Genomic DNA, 24,298 nt, shown 5'->3' with positions numbered 1-24,298 from the left:
GAGATATAGATACATAGACATAGATACACAAACATGTATATATATATATAAAACCTATAACATATATGTAACATATGTATGCACATTTACATATAGGTCTTTCTTGTTCTTTGATCTCTTTTGGATGCAGACCTAGGAGCAATATTCATGGGTCAAAGGCTAGGCACAGTTCTATAGACCTTGTGACATAGTTCTAAATTGCTCTCCAGAATGATTGGATCAGACATTTTATGTAGACTTCCAGACTTATTAAAATATAATTGGTCTAAAGAGTTCCTAATAATTGCTTCAATCTAATCTTCGTTAGGGCTGAGTTCACCTTTTTATTTCATAATGGCAATTTGTTTTTCTTCTATCTTATTTTTTAATCAAATGAACCAATGGTTAATCCTTTTCATTTTTTTTTTCATGAAACTAACTTAGTTTAATATAGAAGTTCAATGGTTTTCTTTCAAGGGCCCTTGGTTGAACTAAGTGCTAAGAGCCCATTTTGGTTGCCAACAAAGAAGCAAGCAATGATCAAGTGTTCTTAAATTGGTGTCTTAATCTCTCTTTTGCATTTAATTGGACATGTTTTTCTTCTTCTAGTTTTCTTTTTTGTTCCCCTCTTCAATTCATTGATGTTTTCCTTTTGTATTTTACTGATATAAGCATTTAGAGAGATAAATTTTCTCCTCAGTACTGCATTGACTGTGCCCCATATATTTTGGTGTATCATCGCATTGTTATCATTGCCTTTAATGATATTATTGATTGTTCTTTTACCTACCAATGCATCCTGATAATAGGATCAAATTAGGTAGTTTCCATTATGTAGTTATGTAGTTATAATCCACTTTGCACAAACCTTTATTGAATATAATTTTACTGGATTATGACATGAAAATGGTGCAATTGCTGTTTTGGTTTCCTGCATGTGAGTATGCAGTTGTTATGCCTTAATACATAATCAATTTTTGTGGTGACACAATGCACATATGAGAAGAGGTATATTCCTTTCTAGTCTTTATCAAATTTTCCCAAAAATCTATCATATTTAACTTTTCAAAAATTCTATTTCTGTCCCAAATTCTTTCTTATTTATTTTATGATTAGATTTATCTAGTTTGAAGAAGGAGATTGAGGTCCTTGTTGCCCTTTAGACATCAATGCTAGAACTCCTCCTGACCCTTGGACTGTGAATGTGTCCCTGATTTCTTGTACCTATAATTTCTAGTCTCCTTTTGTGTCTTGAAATTGATAACAGGGACCATACTCCAACATGAGTGACCACAAGCACCTCTTTCCATTCTGGAACTTCTACCATGAGCCCTGCTACCCAGAAAGAACATGCCTTTTTCTCCTTTCGGAAAATAAGACTGGGAACTGTTAACAGTGCAATTATGCAGCAATGTTCTGAATCCAGCACCAGCAAGGGGTGCCCTGGAATGTACTCCCAATCAGTTTTCCAACAATGATTCCACAACAATCCATAGCCTGAAAACATGCAATGCTACCACAGCCTACTACATGCAGCTGCCTCCAAGGCCTCCTTTTTTAGCCCCACTTCTTTTTCCTCAAATGACTCTTGTAGCCCTCAGCTTATGAAATACTAAGATCCTTTTCACTTCTAGAGTTCATTTAGAAGTTTTGTGTCATCATTCCTTAATAGGGGGCAGAGCCAAGATGGCACTGTGAAAGTGAAGAACTACTGGAGTTCTCTCACAAATTCTGCCAGATACATCTAAAAAAAGTGAATCTGAGCAAATTTGAGGGAGTTAGAAGTGCCTAGTAGACTGAGTGGGGCAGGAGTGCCACACACACAGAATGGCAACAGAACACACCCACTAGAAACAGCTGATAAACCCAGCCAGTGCACTGATCTGGGAGAACACTGTGTGAAAAATGTGGGAGCAGGAGCATGTCCAGGGTGGAAGTAGGCAGCAATTGATTGTCAGGCCTCCCAGCCAAGGACAGAACTATGAGAAACACCAGCAGACAGCCTATGGATGCAGGAGCAGTGACCCCTGAGGGTTTAAGCACACTTTCTAAAGGTTTGAAACACATCTTCTTAAACTTCTGCAGCCATGATGACCAGGTAAAATGGCTTTCATCCCTCTCTTCCTCACCCAGATAATACTCACTGAGGAGAAATCATAAAATAGAGGAGTCAAAGTGGGCCTTCACTAGCCTTCCAGTGCAATGAGTTGGTGGTGGAAGAAGGAGACTGCTTCAGGAAGAGAGATGTCCCAGCAGGCCCCACCTCAGGAGAACAGTGGGAGTTCCTGATACCCAGGGTTGTGGAGCTAGCAAAAGTAAACACCAAGACCCTAGAAGTGTGTTGATACAGCCAGGGGAAGTGGCAGACACCAGCACAGATAATGGCTTTGACCAGCTATGCTGTAGAAAAGAATCAGGGGAAGAGGAGACTGCCAGCAGCCAGAACACCCCTACCACAAAAACGAGAGACCACAGCAAACAAAGCCAGTGAGCAGGCCCACAGCTCCCAACACAAAAAACTTGAGACACAGCTCGCTGAGCCCCAGAAGCAGAGATCCATTCTAGAATCCAGGGGAAAAAATAAACAAACACCATGAAAAAAAAAGTAAAAACCAAACACCTTTAATTTCTATTATGGAGACAGGGAAGGTCAAAATACCAATTCAGAAGAGGACAGCCTTGACACTATACCCACAACTGAAACCTCAAAAGGGAATGTGAGCTGGTCTCTAGCACAAAAAGCATTCCTGGAAGAATTCAAGGAGGACTTTAAAAACCAAATTAGAGAAGTAAGAGAAAAAAATGGAAAAACTGGAAAAAAATCACTGATGAGATCAAATATTTAAGAAGTAAAATTAGTGAAATGGTAAAGGAGGTTCAGAATATAAATGGAGAAAATGTCTTATTGAAAAGTAAAATTAACCAAATGGAAAGGAGGGAGTGAAGCTAAATGAAGAAAACAATACAATAAAAATTAGAATTGGGCAAGTAGAAGAAAATGACTCTAGGAGACTTCAAGAATCAGTCAAACAAAATCAAAAGAATGAAAAAAATAGAAGAAAATGTGAAATATCTGATTGCAAAATCAACTGAGTTGGAAAATAGATCCAGGAGAGATAATCTAAAAATTATTTGTCTACCTGAAAGCCACAATGGAAAAAAGAGCCTGGAGAGTATCTTCCAAGAAACCATAAAGGAAAAGTGCCCCAAGGTCCTAGAACCAGAGGGCAAAACAGTCATTGAAAGAATCCACCGAACATTCCCTGAAAGAGATCCCTAATTGAAAACTAAAAGAAATATTGTATCCAAAGTCCAGAATTATCAGGTCAAGGAGAAAATACTGCAAGCAACCAAAAAGACACAATTCAAATATTGTGGAACTACAGTCAAGAGGATCTTGCAACTTCTACAATAGAGAAAGGAGGAATTGTAAGATGATATTCTAAAAGGCAAAGGAGCTTGGACTACAACCAAAAATCATCTACCCAGCAAAATGGAGAACAATTTTTTTTCCTGAAAAAAGAGATGGGCATTAAATGAAATAAGGGAATTCCAGACCTTCCTGATGAAAAGGCCAGAGCTCGATAGAAAATTTGATCTTCAAATAAAAAAAAAAACTCAAGAGAGACATGAAAAGGTAAAAAGTGGAATAATTGTGTTATTCAATAAAGGAAAATTGCTTACATCTTTGTAGAGGATTACACTGAGTTATATATGCTGTATATATGTTATTCTTGAGAATGCTTGAGAATGGTACAGTTATTATGACAATTGAAAGGGATATACACAGTCTGAGTGTGTCAGTATAAAGTAACCGATGTGACAATAAAAAAACATAATTAAGGGGTGCAAAAGGATTGTTCTGGGAGAAGAGGTAAGGAAGAGACAGAAATGGGTAAATTGTGCCAAATGAAGAGGCACAAAAATATAGAGGGAGATAAGGGATGGAGAAAAGCAGTGTTTGAGCTTTGCTCTCACTGGATTGATTTAAGGAGAAAATAACATGCTCTAATAAGTATAGAAATTAAATTTATCATACAGGCAGTAGGAAGGGAAAGGGTAAAGAAAAGGGGTGTGGATAGAAGGGAGGGAAAGAGTAGCAAGAAGAAAAGGATAAGATAAGGGAGGAGTGTCATAGGGAGCTAAAATGGAAGAAGACAGTGGTGAATAGCAAAACTCTTTTCAGGAGTGGTATGGAGAAGGGACAAATGAAGGCATAAATGGGGGGAAATAGGATGGAGAAAAAGACACAGAGAGTAATCATAACTGTGAATGTCAGTGGAATGAACTCTCTCATAAAACAGAAGCTGATAGTAGAATGTTTTAAAAACCATAGTCTTACAATATTGTATTTCCCAAGAAATGCATTTCAAAAAGGGGGACAGACATAGGATAAAAGTAAAAAGAATAAAGAGAATATATCATTATTCAACTAAAGTTAAAAAAGCAGGGGTAGCAAACCTAATCTCAGACAAAGCAAAAGCAAAGTTAGATCTAAGTAAAAGAGATAAGGAAGGAAACTATATCCTGCTAAAAGGCACCACTGATAGTGAAGCAAAATCATTACTTAACATATATGTACCAAGTGGTATAGTATTCAGATTCATAGAGGGGAAGTTAAGGGCATTACAGGAAGAAATAGATAGCAAAACTATACTAGTGGGGGACCTCAACCTTCACTTCTCTGAACTTGATAAATCTAACCTCAGAAGAAACAAGAAAGAAGTTAAGGAGGTCAATATAACTTTAAAAAAAGTACATAGGATAGACATCTGCAGAAAAGTGAGTGGGGATAAAAAGGAATATGCCATTTTCTCAGTGGTACATGGCACAAACTCAAAAATTGACCATGTACTAGGGCATAAAAATCTCACAATCCAGTACAGAAAGGCAGAAATAGTCAATACATCCTTGTCAGATCACGATGCAATTAAAATTATTTCTAATAAAGGACCATGGAAAGATAAAATAAAAATTAATTGGAAACTAAATAATCTGATCCTAAAGAATGAGCAGGTCAAAGAACAAATCATAGAACCAATTAATAACTTCATTCAAGAGAATGACAATAAGGTCATCCCAAAACTTATAGGATGAAGCAAAATCAGTTTTTAGGAGAAGTTTTATACCTCTTAATGCTTACATGAATAAAATAAAGAAATAGCAGATCAATGAATTGAGTATGCAACTGAAATAGCTGAAAAAAGAACAAATTGAGAATCCTCAATTAAATAACAAATTAGAAATGCTGAAAAGCAAAGGAGAGATTAATAAAATTGAAATCAAGAAAACTATTGAACTAATAAAAAGATTAAAGCTGGTCTTGTGGAAAAAAAAAGAATAGAGTTGACAAACCTTTGGTCAATTTGATTTTAAAAAAGAAAGCAGAAAATGAAACTACCAGAATCAAAAATGAAAAGGGTTGATTCACCACCAACGAAGAGGAAATTAAAACAACAATTAGGAGTTATTTTTCCCAGTTGTGTGCCCACAAATGTGAAAACCTGATGGAAATGGTGAATATTTACAAAAAATATAAATTGCCCAGGTTAACGTAAGAGGAAGTAAAATACCTAAATGACCCCAACTCAGAAAAAGAAATTGAGCAAGCCATCAATGAACTCCCTAGGAATTTATCTCCAGGGCCAGATGGTTTTACATGTGAATTCTGTTAAACATTTCAAGCAAATCTAATTCCCATACCTCACAGAGTATTTTGGAAACTAGAAAAAGAAAGAGTCCTACCAAAGTCTTTTTATGACACAAATATGGAACTAATATCTCAACCAGGAAGTGTCAAAAAAGAGAAAGACAATTATAGAACAATTTTTCTAATGAATACTGAGGCAAAAAATCTGAATAAAATTTTAGCAAAAAGATTTTAACAACTTACCACAAGAATAATACCCTGTGACCAGGTCAGATTTATTCCAGGAATACAAGGATGGTTCAATATTAGGAAAACTATCAGCATAATTGATCATATCAAGAACAAAACTAGCAGAAACCACATGACTATCTCAATAGATGCAGAAAAAGCTTTGGACAAAGTACAACACCCATTCCTATTCAAAACACTAGAAAGCATATGGATAAATGAAGTCTTCCTTGAAATTGTAAGTAGTATCTACCTAAAACAATCAGCTCACATTGTATATAATGAGGATAAACTAGATCCATTCTCAATAAGATCAGGGATGAAACAAGGATGCCCATTACCACTCCTATTTTTGAATTTGGTACTATGAAATGTTCACTTTAGCAAAAGAGAAGAAAAAGAAATTGAAGGAATTAGAATAGGAAAGAGGAAACTAAGTTATCACTCTTTGCAGATGATAAGATGATTTACTTAGAGAATCCTACAGAATCAAGTAAAAAAATTACGTGAAATAATAAATAACTTTAGCAAATTTGCAGGATATAAAATAAACTCATATAAATCCTTGGCATTCCTATATATTACTAACAAAGCCCACAGCAAGTGATAGAAATAGAAATTCCATTGGAAGTTACTGTAGACACTATAAAATACTTGGGAGTGTACCTACCAAGACAAAGCCAGGGCCTATGTGAACATACTTATGAAACGCAAATAAATTCGGATCTAAATAAAAGGTGAAAAAAACATCAGTTGCATGTCGTTAGGCAGAGCTCAAATAATAAAATTGACAATTTTACCTAAATTAATTTACTTATTCATTGCCATACAAGTCAAAGTACTAAAAATTGTTTTACAGAGTGCAATAGAATAATAACAAAATTCATCTGGAAGAACAAAAGTTCCAGAATATCAAGGGAATTAATGAAAAGAAATGCTAGGGAAGGTGGCTTGGCCATACCAGGTATTAAACTGTAGTATAAAGCAGCAGCATCAAAGCTAATTGGTACTGGTCAAGAAAAAGATCAGTGGATAAATGGAATAGGTACACAAGACACAGTATTCAATGACTATAGCAATCTCCTCTTTGATAAACTCAAAGAATCAAGGGAGGGTTAATAAATCACTATTTCACAAAAACTGCTCAGAAAACTGGAAAATAGTATGGTAGAAACTGGACACAGATCAATATCTTACATCATATATGAAAATAAAGTCAAAATGGTTTCATGATTTTGCATTAAAGGCTGATGCTATAAGTAATTTGGAAGAGCAAGAAGTAGTTTATCTGTCAGATTTATGGGAAAGGGACAAATTCATGATGCAAAAAGACATAGCAAGTGTTACAAAATGCAAAAGGGATAATTTCGATTACGTTAAATTGAAAAGTTTTTTTTTTTACAAGGAAAGCCAATACAAGCAAGATTAGGAAGGAATCAGATAATTGGGAAAGAATCTTTACAACCAATGTTTCTGATGAATGCCTTATCTCTAAAATATACGGGGAATTGAGGCAAATTTGTAGGAATACAAGTCATTCCCCAATTGAAAATGGTCAAATCAGGGGGCAGAGCCTAGATGGCAGCTGGAAAGCAGGGACTAGCGTGAGCTCCCCACCAAGCCCCTCCAAAAACTATAAAAAATGGCTCTAAACCAATTCTAGAACTGCAGAACCCACAAAATAGCAGAGGAAAGCAAGACACTACCCCAGGACAGCCTAGATGGTCTCTGGGTAAGGTCTGTCCCACACAGAACTGGGAGCAGAGCAGAGTGGAGCAGAGCCCAGCATGGGCGGTGTGGACCAACCAGACCAGGAGCCAGGCAGAGTGTGCCCTAGCGCCCTGATTCAGTGAGCTGTGGCAGTTGCCAGACTTCTCAACCCACAAACACCAAAGACAACAGAGAAGGTTTGTAGGAAAAGCTGCTGGGGACAGGGAGTTTGCGGTTCGGCCACCAACCCAGGGGCAGCAGAGGTGGGGCTGCTACAGAACTACAGCTGCAGTTGCTTCCGGCCACAGGCCCACCTGGTGGGAGGAATTAAGTGGCTGATCAGAGCAGGAATGAAGCGCCTGCTGAAGATCTAAGTCCAGTCTGGGTTGGGGGTTCTTGGGGAAGGAGGAGTGCTGGTGTGGAAGAGCTGGGGCATCCCCCCAGGCTTGGAACATAGAACTCTATAGTCTACAAGCAGTCATATCCCACTGAAAAACTCAAGGGTCAAGTAAGTTGTCTGGGAACATGGCCAGGCAGAAAAAATGCACTCAGATTCAGTCTCAAACTCTGGAATCTTTCTTTGGGGACAAAGAAGACCAAAACATACAGCCAGAAGAAATCAACAAAGTCAAAGAGCCTACAAAAAAAGCCTCCAAGTAAAACATGAACTGGTCTCAGGCCATGGAAGACCTCAAAAAGGATTTGGAAAAGCAAGTTAGAGAAGTAGAGGAAAAATTGGGAAGAGAAATGAGAAGGATGAGAGAAAACCATGAAAAACAAGTCAATGACTTGCTAAAGGAGACCAAAAAAAATACTGAAAAGTGTACTGAAGAAAACAACACCTCAAAAAATAGACTAACTCAAATGGCAAAAGAGCTCCAAAAAGCCAATGAGGAGAAGAATGCCTTGAAAGACAGAATTGGCCAAATGGAAAAGGAGGTTCAAAAGACCACTGAAGAAAATACTACCTTAAAAATTGGATTGGAGAAATCAGAAGCTAGTGACTTGATAAGAAATCAAGATATTATAAAACAGAACCAAAGGAATGAAAAAATGGAAGACAATGTAAAATATCTCATTGGAAAAACCACTAACCTGGAAAATAGATCCAAGAGAGATAATTTAAAAATTATTGGACTACCTGAAAGCCATGATCAAAAAAAGAGCCTAGATATCATCTTTCAAGAAATTATCAAGGAGAACTGCCCTGATATTCTAGAGCCACAGGGCAAAATAGAAATTGAAAAAATCCACAGATCACCTCCTCAAATAGATCCCAAAAAGAAATATCCTAGGAATATTGTCACCAAATTCCAGAGCTCCCAGGTCAAGGAGAAAATACTGCAAGCAGCCAGAAAGAAACAATTTGAGTATTGTGGAAACACAATTAGAATAACCCAAGATCTAGCAGCTTCTACATTAAGAGATTGAAGGGCTTGGAACACGATATTCAGGAGGTCAATGGAGCTAGGATTAAAACTTAGAATCACCTACCCAGCAAAACTGAGTATCATGCTCCAAGTCAAAATACCAATTTTCAATAAAATAGAGGACTTTCAAGCTTTCTCAGTGAAAAGACCAGAGCTGAAGAGAAAATTTGACTTTCAAACACAAGAATCAAGAGAAGCATGAAAAGGTAATCAAGAAAAATAAATTGCAAGAGACTTACTAAAGTTGAACTGTTTACATTCCTACATGGAAAGATGATGAGTATGATTCATGGGACCTCAGTATCAGGGTAGCTGAAGGTAATATGCATATATATGTGTATATATGTTTATGTATATATATGTATATGTGAGAGTGTATGTATGTATATATGTATGAGCATACATATATATATATATATATATATATATATATATATATATATATATATATAGAGAGAGAGAGAGAGAGAGAGAGAGAGAGAGAGAGAGAGAGAGAGAGAGAGAGAGAGAGAGAGCAGGTACAGGGTGAGTTGAAGATGAAGGGAAGATATCTAAAAAAAATAAAATCAAATTAAGCAATGAGAGAGGAATATATTGGGCGAGGGATAAAGGGAGCGATAGAATGGGATAAATTATCTCACATAAAAGTGGCAAGAAAAAGCAGTTCTTTAGGAAGAGAAGAGAAGAAGAGAAGTCAGGTGAGGGGGAATGAGTGAATCTTGCTCTCATCAGATTTGACGTAAGGAGGGAATACCATACATACTTAATTGGGTTTCTTACCCCACAGGAATAAAGGAGGAAGAATAAGATTAAAAAGGGGTGATGATAGAAGGGAGGGCAGATGGGGGTGGAGGTAATCAAAAACAAACACTTTCGAAAAGGAACAGGGTCAAGGGAGAAAATTGAATAAAGGGGGATAGGTTAGGAAGAAGCAAAATATAGTTAGTCTTTCACAACATGAGTATTGTGGAAGGGTTATACATAATGATACACATGTGGCCTATGTTGAATTGCTTGACTTCTTAGGGAGGGTGGGTGGGAATGGAAGAGGAGAGAGAAGGAGGTCAAAGTTTTAAAAACAGATGTTCAAAAACCAAAAAAAAAAGTTTTTGCATGCCACTAGAAAGTAAGATACACAGGCAACGGGGCTTAGAAATTTATCTTCCCCTACAAGAAGGGAAGGGAAAAGGGGATGGGAGGGGAGGGGGGTGACAGAAGTGAGGGCTGGCTGTGGAATAGGGCAACCAAAATGTGTGCCATTTTGGAGTGGGTGGAGGGTAGAAAAGGGGAAAAAATTTGTAATTCAAACTCTTGTGAAAATCAATGCTGAAAACTAAATATATTAAATAAAAAAATTAAAAAAAAAAGAAAATGGTCAAATGATATGAACAGGCAGTTTATAGATGAATACATTAAAGATGCCTATAGTGATATGAAAAAAAAACTGCTCTAAATCACTATTGATTAGTGAAATGAAAATCAAAACAACTCTTAGGTAACATATCTCTCCTGTCAGATTGGCTAAAATGACAAAACATAAAAATGATAAATGCTGGAGAGGGTGTGGAAAAATTGGAACATTGTAACATTGTTGGTGGAGTTGGGAACTGATCCAGCCATTGTGCAGAGTAATTGGGAACCATGCCAAAAGGCTATAAAAATGTGGATATATATTGACCAGCAGTACCACTTCTAGGTCTACATCCCAAAGAGATCACACAAGTATGTACAAAAAATATTTATAGCAGCAGTTTTTGTGACAGCAAAGAATTAGAAATCAAGGGCATAACCATCACTTGGGGAATGGCTAAACAAACTGTGGTACATGCATGTAATGGAATACTGTTGTGCTTTAAGAAATTAGGAGCAGATGGAATTCATTATAACATAGAAAGACTTATGTGAACTGATACTGAGTGAGGGGAGAAGAACCAGGAGATCATTGTACATGATTACAGACATGCAAAATCTAAAAGGACCAGATTTAATAGACTTGGCTATTCTCATCAATGCAAAGTTCAAAGACAGCTCCAAATGGCTCCTGATGGAAAAAGCTATGCACATCGAGTAAATGAATTATGGAGTCTTAATGCAGATTGAGGCAAATTATTTCTGTTTTTTCCCTTCTTTTTTTGCTTTTGTTTCTTCTTTCTCGTGATTCATTCCATTGGTTATAATTCTTCTTTACAACTGGACTATTAAGTTAATAAGTTCAATGTGAAGGTATATGTAGAACCTACATTGAATTATGTGCTGTCTTGGGGGAGAGGGTGGAAGAGAGGGTGAGAGAGAAAAATTTTAACCAAAAACTTGTGAAACTGTGTGTTGTAAACTAAAAATTAAAAAAATAACCATATTTTTTTTAAATGGCAAAAAAAATAGCTTAAGAATTAACTGGAAACCAAATTATTTAATACAATAAAATGAGTGAGTCAAAAAAGAAATCAAGAACAATCAAAAATTTGATTAATAGAAATAACAAAAATGAGAAAAAAACAAAATCTATGGGATGGAGCCAAACCAACATGTAGGGGGAAATTTTATCTTCAAATATTTTCATCAGCAGATCAATAAACTGTGCATGAATCTAAAAAAAAAAGACCTAGAAAAACAACAAATTGAAAGTGATCAAAATGATCCTTAAAAACAAAGGAAAGATTAATAAATTCTAAAATAAGAAAATCATTAAATTCATATATAAAGCACAAAACTAGCTGTGTGTAAAAAATAACATAAGCCATTGACTAATTTGATTTAAAAAAGAAACTAAATTACAAAATGAAAAATTAAGAATAGAAAAATATGAAAATTATAACAATTCCTAGAAACTAGTTTGCTTCAAATATATGCAAAAAATCTGACAATCTAGCTAAAATGGATGAATATTTACAAAACCATAAATTGTTCATATTTTTAAAAAGAGGACATACAATACTTACCTTTATCTTTTATATATATATAAAATGAAGCCTTCAATGAACTCCCTAAGAAAAAGTTACCAGGACAAAATTGATTCATACATTACTTCTACCAACTATTTGAAGAACAATTAATTTCAATACACCATAATTTATTTGGAAAAATAGACAAAAAAGGGGCACTATGAAATTCCATTTATTAGACAGACATTGTACTGATACCTAAACCAGGAAAAGTGCAAGACAAAAAGGAAAACCCTTTTGTGACAGAGAAAAGCAGAGGGAGAATTTTCATGTATAAGAAGCATGCAAATGGAAGTCAGAGAAAAGTGGGAGTTGCATTTTTACCATGGATATGACTGTGGAGTAGCAGGATGGTAACTCCTATAATTTCTTGGCAAGAGAGTAGATACAGAAGAAGATAGAATCACTAGAGAAGAAATACTAGCACCAGGACACCAGAGATCAAAGCCCATCAGATTTCAAAAAGTGAGAGGTTGACAGAGAACATAATTTTGGTGGATTATTGCCCAGCTGAGAAGCAAGGATGTGGCCATGGGTTTAACCCTAACCCTAATGCAATAGAAGTCCCTTTCTCTGAGGTACAGTTCCATCAACAAAGATAGTATCTGTTACAACCCTGGTGAAGGAATATGTGAGTTCCTAAGGGCAGCCAACACTGAGCAATGATTATGGCTGTTGGGAGAGTAGAAAGAGAGAGAAAAGGGGCTAGAGATGGTCCAATATGGCCTTAGAGGAAAAGATGATTCATCATGAGTGCAAGAGGTGAGGAGAGGCATTATTATTTTGGAGCTTTATGATTCCTGTCATGTGACACTGTAAAATGTCAGAGTGTTTGCTAAGGAACATTTTAGGGACTATTGACACAATGAGAATCTCAATGGCATTGATATTGATGTCCTGGCAATGAATGAAAACTTGAAGGTATGATACAAAAGAAGTTACAAGGGAACCCTCATCTTTCCACTCTGAAAGAAAAATTCAAACCTTTAGAGAACTGTGTCCATTTGAAAAAGGGAAATGTGTGGCCAACTGAGATTCTTCTGAATCTTCCAGAAAATTCCAGAGGCATTCTCTGCTGCTCATGCAGAACATGCAAGACAGCACCTTTGCAAGAAAATTTGGGACAGAATAGCTCATTGGCTCCTAACACGGGAATCATACAAGAAGATGGATAGTACCCATATGCTGGCCACTTAGAGTACACCCCCCTTAGGTGGAGATTTATGGAAGAAGAGGTGAGAGATCAAAGGCTTGAGGAAGAACACATGGCTGTTCTCCCCTGCCACACCAATTACACTGCCATGTGTCCCTGAGGATATGTTACATGAAGTTATTCTGACCTTAGGTGAAAGGGAACCTAGAGATGGGATTGAACAAGTTACAATATGGTGAGATTCAAATAATTACAAGAATCCTTAGAGGACCTCTGGAAACAGCCTTTGAAAGAGAACACCAAAGTCCAGAGCCACAGAAGCTGATCCCATTATAGCTCAAGAACACCAGGACAGAAAACTGCTTGATTCAAATAAGCAGAAAATGGACCCATGATTCAAAATATAAACTCCTGCAAAGAGCCAGACCAGATGATCCAGGGAGTGACACCTAAATAAACTCTCCGTTTGCACTATTACTCCTGTTCCCTCAGTCTTTCCTTCAGAACAAGGAATAAGTCACTGCGTCTGTTTCCAGAGTTCCAAGCATTGGATTCTTAAAAAGCAGATGGTATATGAATAGCCCTCTCCCCGCAACATCACATTAAATAAAGGCAACTGAAACATATTTTTGCATAGCATTTGATCATCTTGCTGCACGACAGGATAAGAAACAGGACCCATATGAAGAACTACAATTTCTGGCTCAAACAACCTGATTTCAATCTGTAGACTGGTTAACAAGGCAACAGACATTTGTTAAAATGCTCTCTTTATGTGTGGCACATTGCCAAGAGCTTGAGACACAAGTCCAAGAGGCAGAAAAATGGAATCAATGCCATTAAGTAGCATATCATATAACGGGGGAGGACAGCCAAGATCGTCTTGAAAATTCTTTCTTGACTCACTGACACTGCATTAGAACTGCTTAGAAAGGATTTGCTATTTTAAACACAAAGAGCATATTGTACAAAAATGAGTGACAATATTAAGCTCCCTTACCTGTGGGACTTTATAAAGTTTGAGAACGGTGGCCATGGCCATGGACAGTGCAGATGACATCCCACCAATGACAGCTACTGAATTGGGCTGACCGCCACAACTATAGTTGGGAATAGTTGGACTCATCCCTGACAGCCATACCAAGGAACTCTCCACGGCTAGTTTGTTATGTTGGAAGTTATTGAGCAACTGGTAGCCCAAGGTTATGTTTGGCAGCAAATGGGGATTCTTGTTGATCTCATCCACAGCAAATTGGAAAGCGAGGATGTGTTGGTAATATTTGCGCAACGTCCTAAAGTGAGAGGAAAAATATAAAGAGCCAGGCAAACTCTATATGTGCAGAAAGAGCAAGATGTCTTAGTGCATGGAGTGCTGGACATGAAGTCTTAAATCTTGCTCCTAACATTTACTAACAGTATGGCCCTGGGCCAATCATTGCATCACCATGAGCATCAAGGTCCACATCTGTCAAATGAGAGACTTGGACAAATCATCTTCAAAAATGCTGTCAAGAATACACACACACACACACACACACACACACACACAAATGATGATGTTCTTTAGATATCACAATATATCTAGTCTTGGAGTGGAACTAAACTAAGCAGGCAGTCTGATTTTTTATCTTGTTCAAACATAGAAAGTTTCTAATGCTGCACTTTCAATTTTGAGACATTTTAATGGCCCTCTTGACCATGTTAGATATGCGAAGCATATTAGAAAGGAATTGAGAAATATACTGAAAATATATCTTCTAGATGTGTTGGGATAAAATGGAATACATGTATTTAAAAGTAGAATTTTCCTGAAAATATTATGGGTACCATGAAGTATTCAAGATGAAGTACTCATCTCACTCTTTCTCAAATCTGAACTACAGGAAGAAGAATCTTAAAATTTAGAATTTCAAGGCATTTTTATTGGCCTTGCAATTCATCCTCCTGTTTTATTCAGGTAAGGAAACGTTACTCCTCTCTTGGAAGCTGAATAACTGAGAATCAGGGAATCAATGAATCAACACTTATTAAGCACCTACTATGTGCCAAGTACCATGCTAAGCAATTGTAATACAGGGAAAATTAGGAACCCCTGAGAAACCCCTAGCTACTGACAAGCACTCCCAGAAAGAATGGACTCAGATATCTTTGGCATTTAGCAAACCCCCTGGGACTCCATGACTCCACCAAGGAATGTCATTAGATAGGACCATCCCACTGAAGGATAACCTGGCAGACCTTTTCTAGCTGATATCCCTGGGGCTCCATGACTCCACCAAGGAATGCAAATGAGATTATCCCACTAGTATGATAACCTGACTGAATCTTTTGATCAGCCAGGACTTTTGTTCCTGTTCCCCCCACCCTGTATCCTCACATATCCTATGTAAGTCAAGTTGTCACCCCAATGCAGGGACATAGAAAGAAAGAAAGAAAGAAGGAAAGAAAGAAAAAAAGGAAAGAAGGAAGGAAGGAAGAAAGAAAGAAAGAAAGAAAGAAAGAAAGGAAGGAAGGAAGGAAGGAAGGAAGGAAGGAAGAAAGAAAGAAAGAAAGAAAGAAAGAAAGAAAGAAAGAAAGAAAGAAAGAAAGAAAGAAAGAAAGAAAGAAAGAAAGGAAGGAAGGAAGGAAGGAAGGAAGAAAAGAAAGAGAAAAGAAAGAAAAAGACAGAGACAGAGAGAGGCAGAAAAAAGAAGAGACAGAGACAGATAGACAAGACAGACAGACAAAAGACAGACAGGAAGGCAGCTATACATTTAAGAGATATTGTCAAGCTGAAATTGACAGGCCTTGGCAATGGATATGTGCGGAGAGGGAAAGAGAAAAATGTAGTATCATTCTAAGGTAGGGAGCCAGAGTGCTTTGGAGGATGGTCTTGCCCTCTACAGTAAGAGGGAGAGAGTTTAGGGGCAAAAGAGAATGATTTCTATTTTGAATGTGTTAAACTTAACCTGTCCACTGGACAGTTAGTTCAGATGTCTAAAAGGCAGTTGGTGACATGAAAAATGAAGGCAGCAGAGAGTTTGGGTCAATATGAGAATCCCCACCATAGAGATGTTATGTAAATCATGGGAGCTGAAAATATAACCAAGTGTACTAGTAGAGGGGGTAGGAGATGGATGCCTGAGGGACACTTACAATTAGACAGTGTGATCTCAAGAAAATCCAACAAAGCAGATAGAAAAGGAGCAATAAGAAAAGGAGGATAAGAACAGGGGAAAACTACTCCACAAAACCTAAAGAGAGCATCAAGGAGGAGAGAGTGATCAATGGTGTCCAAGAGAATACAAGGAGAATGAGCAAGATAATTAAATAAATGCTCTCAAATTTACATAACAGTGAACTGAAAGATAGAACCTGGAGTTCTCAATGAGCAGAAACTGAAATGATTAACAAGTGATTTCAATCACCTTACAAGCGTTTATGAGGCCCCTGCTAGCTTTCTTGAATTTGCAAGTGATGGGGGTGTGGAGACAAGAGTGAAAAGAAAAAGAAAAATACCCCATCCTCAAAGAAATTATGTTCTAGCCAGCAGAGAAAGCATGTGCACATAGCAAGCAGTGTATTAAATTAGGAACAAAGGGGACAGCATATGATTTGGAGGAAGTCACAGCTACAGCCAAGCAAGAAAGACTTCATGTCAAATGAGTTGAAATATAAATGAAACTAGGAATTCTAAGACATGGAAGTAAGAGGAAATTGCATTCCTGGAATGGGAGAAAGTATTCCCAAAAGTACAGAAACAAGAGATGGAGTGTGCAACATGAAGAATGGTGTGCTCTCTTTGGCTTTATTCAAAACAGTGATGAAAGGTGGTAAAGGATAGTAAATATATGTGTGTGTGTGTGTGTGTGTGTGTGTGTGTGTGTAGGTGGAGCCCAAGAGATGATGTTAAATGCTTGCGAAGTTTACCTTTCACCAGAGAGGTACCAGAACATTATTAGAATTCAGCAAATAGGGAATTGCCAGGCCAAGTATTGTACTTTCTGAAGACATCATTGGAAAGACTAGCAAATGTCACAAGAGATGTCTCAAGAGAACCATTAGGGGGCCATTTCAGTGCTCACAGAAGAGTTGGCGAATTCTTGTCATTAGGTCATTGAGTGAGGGGAAAAGGGGGGGAAAGTGTAAAAGATTGTAGTTTGGTAGAGATTACGAGTGAACAAATGATTGGATACATATCTTCATCAGAAACTAGATTGAATGAAGACAAAATGGTCATTTATGTGAATAGTACATTGAATATAAAAAAGCAATGAATGAAGTAGATCAAACTAATGGCTTCTGCATTATGAGTGTATTTTAAGACAATGTCCTTGTAGCAACAATGCGCTAGCAGCTACTGTGGCTATGCAATACCAATAACACCAGCATAGGGATGGGCTGCTAACACAGGGTCTTTCATCTGCTTTTCTAGGGAAAGCAACTTTAAGGGTTAACAATCTCAGTTTAATCAAACATACATACATCATTCACTTAGTTCTGGGGGAAAAGATCAGCCCCTTGAACTTCAGAGCAATTACAAACAGAAATTGCAAACATCAACAAACAGATCTTGTCTGGTCAAATCACAATACATAATTACCAGAGAAGAGCCAATGGGTCTGGGTTAACAAAGTGGCAGGCGGGGGGAAGTAGGAGGGGGGCAGTCACAATAGCTTGCCCAGAGTCTCGACACTCCTTCCATGAGTGACCCCCAAAAGTCAAACACTAAGCTCCCCTCAATTATATCCTTTTCAGAGCCCTGAGGGCTATGACTTCACACAGGCTGGGTGTGTGAATGTTTCCCATAGCCAGTATCACATCATATACAAGTCAATGACTCCCCATTGCCTCAGTGCTGAGAAATATTCCAAAACAAAGACAGCAAAAGGTTTCCCACCAATTCAAACAAAGGGGAGACTTGATAGTCTTAGCATCCCAAAAGGGAAGAACAGGGAAAAGTCTAATTGCCTTAATACTCCTCAGCTGAGAATATGGAGAATGAGGTGATTTTGGAAGTTTCCACATGCAAGCGAAGATTTGGATAGCTACTGTGAAAGAAGACGAAGGAGTCATTCAGGAAGCAGTACATGGATTTCCTTGCAGTAGTGAGAGCCCCTTTCAGATATCATAATATAAATTTGTAGTAGATCTGATGGGATTTGGACTGTGGTAACTCCCTTGAACCCCACCCTGAATCTTCTCAATTGATCTGGGTTTTCATGCTCAAATAGCACAGCCTAGCCTAGCCTTCCATTGTCTGGATAACTCTGGATTGCCTTCTGGCTGTTTACCACCCTTGATCCTGATCAAAATATCTATACCCTAGCTCTGTTACCCTAGCTCTCTTATTGTCTGTCATCTCCAGGTAGGCTTCAGCTACTTCCCACCCTTAATCCCATTCTCTTGGTTCCTGGAGTCTGATTTTATCCCAGTCCCATCAAGCTCCTCCTTAGACTCCTCCTCAATACCTTCTCTAAACCCCTCCTCCCCATCACCCCAGGTCCACCCTAGATCCCTCCTACAGTCTTTGTGTACATAGGTTTTATCTTGCCTCCATGAAGGTGCTCAGTTTCAATTTAGCTTAGTAGGTTAAATCTGTCCTGCTTGTGAAAACAAGAGCAGCAAAGGGTGGGATTTCTTAAGACAACCCATTATGACAAACCCTTAATAAACTTTGTCTATTTCCTTGCCTGAGAAGGCTTGGGTCAAATTCCTTTGGCAGGACATGTATCGGTATTCTGGGGTTTCAAGCACCCCTCAACCCCATACCTCTTCAGATCCATTCTACAGCACTTTGTGATTTTCTTAAGTCTCTTTAATATCTCCTGAACAATATCTGAAGAAGTAGATAGAGGGAGTAACCTGGGATTGGGTTTTGGCAATGCTCAAATGGAAATCATTGGCACTGCTTCCACAATGGAAAAGACCATTGATCCATTCTTCAGGGTTTTTTTCTTCTGTTTTTTGTATGTTTGTAAAAGAAATATATATATATATATATATAATGTATATATATATGAATATATATATGTGTGTGTGTGTTTATATATGTGTATATATGTGTATGTGGAGTATATGTGTTTGCATATGCATGTATGTAAGTATATACACACATGCATATACACATATGTATGTGTATATACACAACCTTTTATGTTCATCACTAAGTGCTTTGGATGGAAATAAAAATTTAAAATCTCATGTATTTCTACCTTCATTTTGATTGATAGGAAACCACCTATACACATACCGAAAAATAAAATACACAATACATACACAAAAATAAATGCAATGAAATTTCTGTGGTTTGGTTATAGTCACTGGAAAACTCAGAGAAAACTTCCTGTAGAAAGTGCTACCTAAAATAATTTTAAAGATAGCAAAGTATTTTGAATATCCAAAAACATATGAAATCACTTATCAAGCATGGGTAATTACCTATGTGAAGATATCATAAAAGGAGGTATGCTTTCATATATGAGTTTCAGCAAGGAAATGAGGTTGGTTTCAATGTAGACTACTTGAAGGGGACTGTTGTGCAATAAGCCTACAAAGGGTGATGAAGCCTGGGTCAGGGACTAAAAGGTTATTGAAACATGGCATATGTATGACCTCTTATTTACTTTTATAGGCATTGAGTACCCAATGACTTTCTTTGGGCCTAGAGTAGAGGAGTAATATGGGCACACACATCAATGTTTTCAAATGCTGTTCTGGAAGTTCTGTGATGACTCAAACCACAAATCACAAAGGTTAATCTCTACGATATACATAATAAGAGGTCTTTTCCCTTTTATTTAAAATCTCCATTGAAGAGGGTCCCATAGTAACTAATAGGAACACATTTCGTATTTGCATAACTTGAATCATTAGAAAACATTTCCTTCCATCAACCCTAAATGTGTCCTACCATATTTTTTAGTTATGACATGGAGAGCTAAACCAAAAAAAAAAAAAAAAAAAGTCTTCCAGATCAATAGGCTTTGATCCATGACAACAGTTATCACGTTCCCCTTAGCTTTTTAAAACCATTCTGATCACTTCAAATTGATTTGCTGTTTAATGAAATTGTTTTTAGGATACAAATATGGTATTCATACCTAAAGGGGGAAGAGTCAAAACAGAGAAAGAAAGTTATAGACCAATTTCCCTAAGGAATATGGATGCAAAAAAATAATTAAAATATTAGCAAAAAGATTACAGAAACTTATCATGAGAATAATATACTTTGATCAGATAGGATTTATATCGGGAATGCAGGGCTGGTTCAATATTAGGGAAACCATCATCATAACTGATCATATCAACCACAAAACTAACAAATCATATGATTATCTCGACAGATGCAGAAAAAGCTTGTGACAAATTACAACACCCATTGCTATCAAAACCACTAGAGAGTAGAGGAATAAACTGACCCTTCTCTAAAATATAAGTAGTATCTACCTAAAACCATAATCAAGCATTATATGTAATGGGGATAAGCTAGACACATTTCAATAAGATTGAGGGTGAAACAAGGATGTCCACTATCATCACTGTTATTCAATATGGTAGTAGAAACATTAACTTTAGCAATAAGAGAAGAAAAATAAGTAGAAGGAATTAGAATAAGCAAAGAAGAAATAAAGCTTTCGCTCTTTGCAGATGATATGCTAATATACTTAGAGAATCCTAGAGAACCAAGTAAAAACAAAACTACTTGAAAAAAAATAACTTCAGTAAAGTTGCAGGATGTAAAATAAACCCACATAAATCATCAGCATTTCTATATATTACTAACAAAACCCAACAACAAGATATAGAAAGATAAATTCCATTTAAAATTATTGTAGACATTATAAAACATTCGGGAATCTAACTGTCAAAACAAATCCAGGACCTTTTTTTTCCTTTTTGGGGTCTTTTTCAAGAGGCGATCGGTGGATTCTTTTAATTTCTATTTTACCCTCTGGTTCTAAAATATCAGGACAGTTTTCATTGATAATTTCTTGAAAGATGATGGCTAAGCTCTTTTTTTGGTCATGGCTTTCAGGTAGTCCAATAATTTTTAAATTAGGTCTCCTGGATCTACTCTACAAGCCAGTGGTTTTTCCAAAGAGATATTTGACATTGTCTTCCATTTTTTCCTTCCTTTTGCTTCTGTTTTATACTATCTTGGTTTCTCATAAAGTCACTAGCTTCCACTTGCTCCAATCTAATTTTTAAGGTAGTATATTCTTCAGTGGTCTTTTGACCTCCTTTTCCATTTGGCTAATTCCGGCTTTCAAGGCATTCTTCTCCTCATTGGCTTTTTGGAGCTTTTTTGACATTTGGGTTAGTCTTTTATTTAAGGTGTTATTTTCTTCAGTATTTTGGGGGGGTTTTCTTTAGATAGTCATTGACTTGTTTTTCATGGTTTTCTTGCCTCACTCTCATTTCTTGTCCCAATTCCTCTACTTCTCTTACTTGCTTTTCCAAATCCTTTTGAAGCTCTTCCATGGCCTGAGACCAATTCATATTTTTTTTTGGAGGCTTTTGATGTAGGCTCCTTGACTTTGTTGACTTCTTCTGGCTGTATGTTTTGATCTTCTTTGTCACCAAAAAAGGAATCTGGAGTTTGAGTTTGAGTGAGTTTGACTCTGAGCTCATTTCTGGTGCCTAAGATCGTTAACCTTAGATCCTTCCCCCAATTTGTTTGATAAAGATGCAGAAACTCCCTTACCCAAACCTCACCCAAGCCTAGCAGTGATAAGTGACCTCGAGAAATTCTTCCTCACATATGGTCCAATAAGAAATATGTCCTTCGTATTGGGCACCAATAACTACTTGTCACCCATCTATTCTTAGAAAATACAGTTTTTTACACTTTAACCTCAAATTTGAGTGTTTTTACTCCCTGATGTATTTGCCTCATGTTTGTACTGGGTGATTTTTTTCATCTGTAAGATTAATCTCTGACTGTTTAAATGCTATATAGGGACCATTTCTCTGCTTGCTGCACAGAACAATAGTAAAACCTTTCATTTATCAGCTTCCTGAGTACCAGGATTCTAGAACTTGTGAAACCCAGGTCATTGCTTTAGTCAATGCTATGAGGCTAATTCAAACACAACCCTACCAACAAAACAGTCAGGCAGAAATATGGATGACCATTTCATCAACCAGAAAAATAAAAACAACCACTTACTGTCCGCCTGGAGCATTCCAGAGGGGAGGACTTCGGAATAACTCTTTGTCATATGTTAGCTCTGTCTTCCGAAAGAAGGAGAAGAAGCCCCCTATGACTAGGTCCCCTTCTTTTCTATAGGTGGGAGTGTAAGGTCTTTCTAGATGACAAGGACTCTTCTTCATGTGGTACTCAAAATGAGCAATCTGAAGAAGCAGGATCATAAATATTTTAGTGATCAAGAGCCTGAGTTCCCTCAAGCCCATGGCCAATATCCCAAATCTGTAAAGAGTCAGGGAGTAGGGCACTCTAAGTTGACTGGGGGTCATTGTTCATGGAAATATAGGTACCTTCTCCACTGCTAAAGATTTTCTTTCCTAGTGGATGCTCAAACTTTGAACAGTCCTTCTCATTTGGAAAAGCAGAATGTGAGACATGCAGCAAGCCTCTGTTTAGGACAAAGGCAAAAGCTAGAAAGATCAGGGTATATTTATGGGACATTTTGCCTCCTGGATATTATTCTCTTTGTTCTCTGCAGATTGATTAGGAAATGAGGGCCATCTTCAAGTCTCTTGGGTTCAAGTCAAACAAATATGTTGACCAGAGTCTGAGAGTGAGGGTGAGTCTCTTGGGATCATCCTGCCCAGAAACTCTGCACCTGCATCCTTCTTCTTGGAAATTTCAAAAACATAAGCATAAAAAATATGTTTGGGAATCCCTTTCCCAGCCTTCCATCCCTGGAGCCATCACAGCTTCCATGGGTTCTGAGATGCCCACAGTATGCTCTGATCTCTCTTAAAGTAGGTTTTGCAGGCATTCCAAACTATTTCCATTATCCCTAGGTGAAATATCTGCAGTGGATCAAAGTTACCAGATGTTGCATCAGTCAGAGGACATTGTGACGTGACAAGGGCAGAAAGTAAGAATGATAGTGATAAGGCCTAGGCCCACAATTTACCAGACAGAGATGAATTTAACATTTATCTTATCTGAATAACATTAACCACATGCTTTGGCCTCTGGAAGTACACACTAACTATTTTCTGAATGAATAATCACAATAAAAATAGAACTTTCAATTATGTTTTTAGGTTGATAAATCCCATTCCTTGCAAGGCTGCCTATTAGCCCAACAGTGGAAACAATGAACACAATACGGCAATTACCTCCTACAGGCAACTGAGAAGGATTGTAGAAGGTGAAAGTTTGTCATACCTACCATGAATGAAAAGCCAGAAAGAAAGAGTTTCTGAGTCATTAGTAGTCATTTATTGAAAGTAATCAATAAATTGAAGATCAGTGGTCTTTCTTGGACCAAAGACAAAACCATGGAGGTCACCCAATGCATATATATCTTTAGAAAAAGTTGTGTCCTGGCAGGTGAAGATCACCCCTCATTGATTAACAATTAATGGTGGTGGTAGTTTGGGAGGCTTTTCCTTTTTTTTCTGTTTCCATGTGGTTTGATTTCTTTTTTCCTTTTTAAGTATTTTTTATTTTTTTAATATTTTTTATTTTTCAGCATTGATTTTCACAAGAGTTTGAAGTACAAGTTTTCTCCCCATCTCTACCCTCCCTCCACTCAAAGATTACACATATTCTGATTGCCCCATTCCCCAGTCAGCCCTCCTTTATGTCACCCCACTACACCCATCCCCCTTTCCCTTACTTTCTTGTAGGGCAAGATAGATTTCTATGCCCCATTGCCTGTGTATCTCATTTCCTAGTTGCATGTGAATTTTTTTGAACATCTGCTTTCAAAATATTAAGTTCCAAATTGTCTCCCCTCTTCCCTTCCCACCCACCCTCCCTAAGAAGGGAAGAAATTCAACATAGGACACATGAGTATCATTATGTAAAGTCCTTCCACAATACTCAGGTTGTGAAAGACTAACTATATTTTGCTCCTTCCTATCCTATCCCCTTTATTCAGTTTTCTCCATTGACCCTGTTCCTTTTTGAAAGTTTTGCTTTTGATTACCTCCTCCCCCTATCTGCCCTCCCTTCTATCATTCCCCATTTTTTATCTCCTTCCTCTTCTTTCCTTTGGGAGAAGATACCCAATTGAGTGTGTAT

General features: G+C 37.4%; 1 protein-coding gene across 1 annotated transcript in view; it reads right to left on the bottom strand.

The window, feature by feature from the left end:
• Nucleotides 1-22,488, bottom strand: part of LOC118854115 (vomeronasal type-2 receptor 26-like) — a 34,561-nt gene extending 12,073 nt beyond the window's left edge. Inside the window, exons 1-2 of the mRNA XM_036764445.1 lie at nucleotides 22,244-22,488; nucleotides 14,093-14,384 (exon numbers count right to left, since the gene is read on the bottom strand). Of these exons, the coding sequence (XP_036620340.1) occupies nucleotides 14,093-14,384; nucleotides 22,244-22,488 (537 nt within the window). The remainder of the gene's footprint in view (nucleotides 1-14,092; nucleotides 14,385-22,243) is intronic.
• Between the last annotated feature and the right edge of the window lie 1,810 nt (nucleotides 22,489-24,298).

This window comes from Trichosurus vulpecula, chromosome 6, assembly GCF_011100635.1.
Source record: "Trichosurus vulpecula isolate mTriVul1 chromosome 6, mTriVul1.pri, whole genome shotgun sequence".
NCBI classification, from domain to species: Eukaryota; Metazoa; Chordata; class Mammalia; order Diprotodontia; family Phalangeridae; genus Trichosurus; species Trichosurus vulpecula.
Note: the sequence above shows the minus strand (reverse complement) of the source record. Positions and strands in the feature narration are given on the sequence as shown.